Here is an 8,984-nt window from a genome sequence, read left to right on the forward strand (position 1 = left end):
ATTGATCAGATATTTCGAGGTTCTTTTACTTTACTTACTACTTACTCTTACTTTCCCATAATTTATTTACCTTTATTAGGCCAATTATTATTATTATTATTGTTATTACTATTATAAATATTATTATTATTTGCCTACAATTGTTGCTGTTGTTGTTGTCATCATGTGGTGAGCTTTAATGAGAAAAAATAGCCTACATCAACAGGAAGTAAAAATGTTGGGTAAGTGTCATGAAGTTTGTTTATTTGTTTATTTTAAATCTATTGATTATTTATTTCGGAGATTTAATTTGGCATCAGGGGATCAAATGTCTTAATGAAGCAAGGAAAAAATCTCTAAATTGTTGAGTCTAAACTGACTGACTTTTGTTTTAATTTTTTTTTCCACAGCTTGTCCATGTGAGTGAGAGAGGAAGCGCGAGAGCGCGTCTGAACGCATGATCACTCCTCAGACCTCGGTCCCGTGCAGCACGGGGGCGGTGGGACACTCGACCCCCTTGCTGCGATGTTTCTGGAATTACCTTCACATGACAAATCAAGACGCCATATCTGGGGAAATAATCAGGTCCCCGCTGCTCTCGGCGTGAAAAAGCCCATTAGAGAACAACACTGTCACCGTTAATTACCGCAGTGGCCTTTTGTGCGCGCTGGCGGAGGCTGTGTAACACAACAAACCCACAAAATCAACACTTTCCCGACTGCTAAACGATTTAGGGAGCTTACGACTCGGTGAGGAGTTTGACAACTTTTGTTGTTGTTGACTTTGTGGAGCTGAGGGATATTTCACCACGTGATATGTGACCTTTATGGAATATTTAAAACATATTTATCCGTTATTCTGCAAGATTTTAGTGAGTTTTATTCCTCTGTCACAGCTGAAGAAACGACGTTTGTTGGTCTTGTTGGGGTAAATTAGGATTTTGTTGAAACCAGTCTATTAGAAAAGATCATTACATGCACACTGGACAGCTGACCCAGGACTGATTACAAGGCAGTGCATAAAACGGTTGGTAAACTATGACCTCTAGTCGACCATCCGAGGTTAAAACAATAAAATCTGAAATTATATTTTCAGACAAATCATCAATTTTTATTTCATGTCATATTGGCTCGAAAATCTACTGGAACTAGACAGTTTAGACGAATACACACATAATTTCTTTCCCCTCAAACATCCCCTCAAGACATGGTGTATGCTCTGCTTTGAAAAGTAATTTATGGTACAGTAAATATGCTTTTCTCTTCAGAAAAAGTTCAAGTATCCTGTTGAAAACTTGAAGTATTGGACCTGTATTGGCTTCATAATGAAATCTTGTTCATTTGTCATGAGTCTTAAACTCAGATTTAAGGTGAGCACAGAAAAACATTCCTCCTTCAGCACATGAATGTGAAAACTAGCTTCCAGCACAGTGAAGGTCAAACATCAAGAATGAAGCACCAAAACGTAAAAACTACAAATTCCTCCCCTCCCCATCATAAAGCTGCACTTATCGTTTAAACGATAAAACTGTTTGACTGAATAAAGAAGGTTGTAGAGCTGATTAAACTTAATTTTTTGTGTGTATATTAACTATAGGTTTATTATTCCTGGACGCACAAGATGCAGAAGATGTTATTTCCACGGGGGACACTGATGTGGATTCACTTTATATCACAAACAACCGCTCCTGTCGGTCAAACCCATCCTAATCGACCACCGTCCAATCAGAGAGCGCCTTACTTCTTCCCAGACTTTTGGGACCAATCAGGGCCGGCCCTTCATCTTTCACCGCTCCCGCTGAGGGGAGGGGATATGACCTTATTTGGCAGTTATGACCTTATATGGAGCACCGCCAGGGGGGCAGCCGTATGAGGCAGCCTGCTAGTGACACTTTCCCCAAATTGTAGCTTTGACTCTCGGAGACGGGACAGCCAGTCGGAGGGTGAAGTCGGTAACACTCTGCGCTGAGACTGTTTTCTGTTTCAGCTTGTTCCTTCACGGACGATCACCCAGAAGCAGCACTGAGGATATTTCGGCGGTGTGTTGGGTAAATAAAGATCAGAGCGCACACACTGACGTCGCGATCCAGAAGCTCGCCGCGGCGCGCAACAACAAGAGGAACCAGGATTGAACCACTCTCCACGGGACGTTTCCAAGAGCAAACTGGGACTAAAGAAAACCTCCACGTGAAATGCGGTCAGTATTAAATCCAGCTTGTCATTCAAGAGACAGAATTAATCTTGAGTGAATCCAAATGCAGCGTTGAGAGCGACCGAGTGAGAGGCGAAATATTGTTGTCTGTCATATCCTCTGTTGTTTTTCCCTTTTTCAAATCCCAGAGGCGAGCGGTGACTCAGATAAGGGTTTATTTTTACCGCCTACACACTGACTTATTGGACTGACTTTTCCAAGAGGTTACACTCTGAAGAACAACGTGTTTATGGATTGCTGCGCAGCGAGGAGCACCGGGAGTTGTAGGCTACGCTCTTGTGCATCGATCATGTTGATACCTCGCTGTTGCTGTAAACTTTGATAGATGTTTACAGAGAGAACTCAGTGATATAGACCAGCGCTTTGAATAAATACACTCAGATAAACTCAGATTGACCCCGGAGAAGGTGGGAAGCGCTTTTTTTCCCTCCCTTTCTCGTCTTCTTTTTTCCTCCCAAGACGTCAGAACGGATCTCTATCACCGTAGTCTGACTCCTTCTGTGATTTAAACAAAGACCAAAGTGTTTGGGGATAGCATGGCAATGGTAGTAAACCAGTGGCCAGAGAACATTTCTGCAGATCCGGGGTCTCAGCTCCAGATTTGCGGCCAAGAGCCCGGCGGGGCACCGGGGACACCCAACGGTTCCACCCCGGGGAACGACGCACTTTCCGGGGACAAGATCCCCAACGTGGACTGCATGGTGTGCGGGGACAAGTCCAGTGGGAAGCATTACGGTCAGTTCACCTGCGAGGGATGCAAAAGCTTCTTTAAGCGCTCGGTGAGGCGGAACCTCACTTACACCTGCCGGGGGAACCGAGACTGTCCCATCGACCAGCACCACCGGAACCAGTGTCAGTACTGCCGGCTGAAGAAGTGCCTCAAAGTCGGCATGAGGAGAGAAGGTAAGGCCGGTGCTGTGCTCTCTGTGGGGTGGAGGGTGTGATGGATGTCAGTGTGAACCTGCGGCACGAGAGGCATTTGTTTGCAAAACGTGTTTCTGTGCCCAAAGTTGTGCGTGAGGTTGTTCACTGTAAAATATGGATCTGAACAGGCCGTTAAGTCTGGAAGTCAGCCGTAAAAGACTTTACAGTTTTAAAACAAGTGGCCACCTCCTCACATTGGCCGAGGCTCTTGTTTCCTGTGCAGTTTCACCTGTTTTATGGTTTTTCTAAAAAACGATATATTTGCAACAAAGCGCATTTAAGACAAATGTGGACGCAGATTTGGATTGGAAAGCTTTACTCCACCACACCGATAGATTTTCACTTGCTGGAAGAAAAGAAAACACTTGAAGGCAAATCAGACACTCAGTTCACTCTTTTTGTAACATGTCACATCACACGTGGAAACCAAAGAAGTGCCAGTGAGAGATTTTGTGCGTAAAACGTGCGTCATGTTTTGTTGTGCCTGTTGATCTAAAGGTTGTGCGCTTCTATACAGTTTATCCCTCAGCCACTGTTGTTATGGGTAAATAATCAGTCACCACCTGCGGTTCCACTATGCTTATTTCACATTCATTTACCAAACACACACACACACACACACACACACACACATATTCACCCCGGCGCGCTCTGTTCTGTGAAATCCCTCCTTTGTCCCTCTATTTTAATTATGCTGTTTGCTCACCGACACCCAGAGCCGCTATAAGAGGATGCCGCTACATTTGTTGTATTGTGCTGGATTAAGAACGGGTCAGTTAGTGCCAAAGAGGAGCAGTGGAAACGTGCTGGTGAAGAGGAGCGCTTCCCTTATTAATTATCATTCAGCACCGACCCCCCCCCCCCCCCCCCCCAATTCATGAGAGATTCGATGGTGCATATTTTAAAATGTGAACCAAATGGAGCCCAAACGTCTTTCTCCAAACTGCTGGGCTGGCGGTGATGGGATCTTTTTTTTGTTTGTTTATGCACATTGGATGAGATTACTGTGCTCCCGCCACAAAGACATCATTTAGAGACCCTCCTGAGGCAGCGAGACCCTGGACATATTTTGATTCTCTGTATAATCTCTTTGGGAAATGAATGTAAATGTCAACCCCAGTTTATCTGCAAACTGTGCACACACACCTCCTGAGAACAGGTGAACCTTTCTCCCGCTTTGACCTCAGTTATCCTCAAAAGTCTGAGTCTTTAGTGAAGATGTCACTTCTTTTATTTTCCCTCTCAGAGGACAGAATAGGGTCAGCTGCAGCATCCCCCGCGCGCTGTCTTGCTCAAGGACTCTTCGGCAGGATTCGGATCTTGAAGGACACACAACGACCTCGCAGCCCCTTTGTTCTCAGCCTGAGCCAAAATGTAAATACGGAGACGCTGGAAATACCCGTCCTCCCTATAGAGCGCGGGATGAGATGATCCCTCAAGGGTTCCCGCTAGTGCACTGCTATGGCTCTCAGACTGTCTGTGTGTGTGTGTGTGTGTGTGTGTGTGTGTGTGTGTGTGAATACATACAGTCTTACCTCAAGTAAAATACCCGCAAGCCACATAGACTCGCTCGTGCTCTTTTGCGACTGAATGAACCCGAGGACCAAACGTGTTTATTGCACAAAATATCCACCAGATCCAGTCTTACGTTAAAACACTTCAAATGTGACATTATAATTTCCAGCTCGCCTTCGAAATAAATGTTTTATTTCACCGTCAGTGGTTTGTCCTTTACACGTTTTTGCAGTGTGCTCTTAAATCCTTGAAGGCTGCATACTGTTCATGATAAGGTATTAGACTTACTATATTTAGATAATATCATAGCGTGTAATGCTGTGCATATAGGCTGTACTAATCTACACTGCAAAAATATTCATCTTCCCAAGTCACTGAGTCTCTTTAATTTCTAAAAATAAGTAAAAAATCTTTCCTGGAGGCATAAATGATTTCTTTACCTTCAGTTTCAACTAATTCCAAAATTAAAAAGTGTGTATCATGTTGAAAGGAAACCAGAAATTCATTAAAAAAATTTAAAAGAAAGTAAATTATCTCCAAATTCTGTTAGAAATTATAAGATTTTAAAGGTGATCGTCTGCTGACTCCTTCATATATTTTTTTGACTCGTGCTTGGGCGCAAAACGCTTAAAAATGTGAGGCGAGTCAATTTAATGGCTGAGCTCATCTGCTGGTGTGTTTGAGGTCAGTGGGATTAAACGGTGTCCTTAAATCCTCTTTGTCGTCTGACTTCTGTTTATCAGCGATCATTTGTCTACTTAGGACAATTTGTGTTAAGACACATGCAGAGTTTTCTACAGCTAATTTTATGATAATTAACCAAACAGAGAAATACAAACAAGAATTAATAGTCAAAAATCGTTTTTGAGGATGAGAAAGGCAGTGATGTGATCCCAGTGATCCTAATGAATTATAAATAATATGCTTTTGCACTTTCACAGGTGTTCATTTATCCTCAGTTATTTAATCTTGTTTCCTAATCACAACACAAAAATATCTGAATATTTCTGTAAAGATTCATGAATATTTGAGACAAATCCTGACACCATTATTTTATTGTAACAACTACAGTACATTAAACACTGCTGTATCCTCCAATTCAAAGACTGAGGGTGCCAACTGAAAAGTGTCAGGGCTGTTAAAGCACACAGCCACCGGCATCCTCCACAGGTCATACATAAGTCATGTTTCCTTTATATTATTCAAGAGGTTCACGTAAGGTTGTCAAGGGAGACGCGATGTTTACTCTCAGTTATGATCCTGGTGAAATTTGTGTGTGATATTTCCTTCTCTTTTTTTCCCATTTTCAAGTTATTGAAAAGAAATTGTCAAAATAAAGTCGCGCGTGGAAACACAGTTTGTTCAGCTAAAGGAGTTTGTCATGCTCTTAATTATTTAGAAGCCTTTTTTTAACTTGCTTTGAGATGTATTCCATCAGAGCATATAGGTCATAATGTACCTCACATCTGGGCGAAGTGAAAACCAAAATGGAGGGAAAGTGCTGGTGGATGGAACAACTTATGTCATTGTAATTATTTAAAGTGTTGACTGGTTTTGTTCACAAATGGAGTGTAAATCTGTGAGGCTACAAAAAGAGGGAGTTTTTGGATAGCAGAGCTTTAATACTTTAATAGAGTTTCATATCACTAATGCTGCTGCGTGACTTTTCTGTTTAGACTGCATTAATATTTAGCTGCTGAGAAGACACGTTAAAAGTTTCATGAGTGGACCGCGTCAGATTTAGAAGTTCCTCGCTTTCAAGTGAGTGTTTATTTTTTCCGAAGGCAACGTTTGACCTCTTTCTGTAGACCGCTGTGTAGAACATAATATCATTTGTTGGAGACTTTTCTCCGGAGCACCTTCCATCGCCATGACAGCGAACATTACTGCGCCGGCCTCAGTGGGAATCAAGCCCCTAAGACCCTGTGTCATTGTCTCACCGCACAGCTACACAGAACCTCCGCTTGTCAGTGCAGTTTCTAGTCTGAAGAGGAAGCACGGAGGCAAAGAGAATCGGCCTGACAGTTCCTTTGAACTGCAGTGAATGTTTTAATTTTGAAACACTGCACAAGGATGAGCTCCTGACTTCACTGAGGACATAAATACATGTGTGGTTAATGCATGCATACACAATGATAATGTCATCTTGTCTGTTGTGTGTATGTTGAATTATATACCCAGGCAGCTGTTTGCACACAACAGACACACACACACACACAGACAGACAGTTAGCAGAGTGCAGGGATACATGGTCTCAACATCCATTTGTAGCAAAGGAATCTGTAGTACCCACATTCAACACAAACAGTGGGACGGCTGCTGCCTCCTCTGACCCATATTGCACTCTGACAAAATACCAACAGCAGCGGAAAATGTAGGTCAACCAAAACTAAAACATTAATAACAGACAGGCTCAAGTCAAAGTCCAAATGTGTGAACCATCCAGGGGCCTCTCCAGCGAGTAAATACCCCACTGGAGCACTAAAATCTAACAGGCAGTGTGTATTGACTAATCCATACTCCACGGTGGGCCTGTAACAGTGGGCAAGTTAACACCAAAACACTGCGGTCTGGCCTCCTTTGCCTCTGAAAACCTTTACTTATCCCTCCCCAGTAATTTAGCTATTGACATATCCAAAGTCATTACCAGCGGCCTCTCAGAGGAAAATGGCTGCAGCACTGCCAGGCCTCCATTAAAGTGATCCAGTGGAGCTTATGACGTTATCTTTAAGGCCAACTTTAAAGGCACGCAGGTGAATGGATGAATGATGCTGCTTTTTAATGCGTTCGGACACATCAAGGTGAGGGGAGGTGATAACGACCTCCTCACTATACAACCCACAGTATCACTAATGTGACAAAGGTAAACGTAATGTGACCTGCTCAGGTTCATTCAGTCAGTCACTGGAACGTTCTGACCGACTCCGGACTGTTTTCCTGTCACTTAAGTAGCTCAACCTGTTTTGTTTTTCTTGTCTTTCACCTGGGTCACTTGTAATAACACGCAGCCAACAAAGAGGCACAGAATTTGTCAGTCACTGTCAGGAGCGTTTAACCCCCCCGACGAGGCTTCTCCCGCAGTCTGCCACACATTTGTTCTCTGATGCAGCACCGTGGGGAATCTGTGCACATGTATATTTCAGGCATTTAGCTGATGATCTTATCCATGCTCTCTGGGTGGGAGTGTACTAGTATTATTTAGAAGAAGAAGAAGAAGAAGAAGAAGCAGGTGAAACCAAGATGCCCTAATATCAGTTGCAGCAGACTTTTCCTGCCACATATGGAATCAATATTTTTATATTGACTTTTAAAAAGAATACCAGCTGGATACTGGTGAGTCATGTCAGGTTCTTTAAACTCTACTGGTCTCTCTCAAAGCAGATGTGATAGTTTTGATTGTATTTCCTGATGGTAGCCTATTACATCCTCCACATAACCACCATCCCACCTGAACAGAAAGTATGCTATAGAAATATGTTGTTTTATGTGTGTATTTACCCATTTATTTATTTATTTTCTCCAAAACCTCTGAAAAAAACATAATATCAAGCCACATTTGACCAGTGGAATGACTGTCATGCAGGCCGGTTGTAGCAGCTCTCTTTTAGGTTCCTTGTTCTAAAAAAAAAAAAAGAAAAGCAAACTACAGCTGAAATTTTATTTTGAATGCTTTGAGCACCAAAAAGTCCACTCCTCCAATTCACCCAGCATACTGGCTTGGCAGCAGAAGTGTAAGTGGGAAATATCTCATGATCTCCAAACAATTAAACCAAAAACATATACATGGCATGCATAGGAAAATATGTTTTGAGGGAAGTGGCTCTTTAATGTATGTAGTCCTACTCATAGTCTTAGTCATAGTATGTATTTTTACTGTTGGATAATATTAAGATGAACTAGCTGAAGAAATACAAATGAACCCAGGCAGCAAGGAGCTATTTAAGAAACACATGTACACACAGCTTGATGCATTAATGTCCTCTCCAAAGGCTGTAATCACAGAAAAGACATGGGCTTATCCCTGCTGTGGCCCACTGTGTGGTAAATAAAGAGCAGAAGGGGCGGCGGTGTGTAAGTGTAAATAAGGATAGCACGAATCAGAGTCACTGAGCACGGGGTGAATTTGGTTCACTAATTAATTCAGGAACTGCCTCATCAAAGTCTGAGAGGGAGACTGAGGCAACTGCAAGCCGCACAGCAAAAGCTAGCAAACGTCCTCATGCGAAGCTCCTCTGCGCTCCACGTCTCTGTCGCTCTCTGTCTGTGTCACTGTTTCCCTCCCGCTCCTGCACTGCCTCCGGTTCTTCTGCGCTCTCGTTCTGTTGTGTCTCTCACATTCACGCCCCCTCACCCCC

The 8,984-nt window shown here is 42.9% G+C and overlaps 1 protein-coding gene across 1 annotated transcript in view; it reads left to right on the top strand.

Moving 5' to 3' along the window:
• The first annotated feature begins 287 nt into the window (after window positions 1-287).
• Window positions 288-8,984, top strand: part of nr2f5 (nuclear receptor subfamily 2, group F, member 5) — a 24,160-nt gene continuing 15,463 nt past the window's right edge. The window contains exons 1-2 of the mRNA XM_023407180.2: window positions 288-2,175; window positions 2,319-3,093. Coding sequence (XP_023262948.1) covers window positions 2,727-3,093 — 367 coding nt within the window. The 5' untranslated portion in view covers window positions 288-2,175; window positions 2,319-2,726. The remainder of the gene's footprint in view (window positions 2,176-2,318; window positions 3,094-8,984) is intronic.

The sequence above is a fragment of the Seriola lalandi genome, unplaced genomic scaffold (assembly GCF_002814215.2).
Source record: "Seriola lalandi dorsalis isolate HSWRI2012SDOR001 ecotype SW California unplaced genomic scaffold, Sedor1 jcf7180002054330, whole genome shotgun sequence".
NCBI lineage: Eukaryota > Metazoa > Chordata > Actinopteri > Carangiformes > Carangidae > Seriola > Seriola lalandi.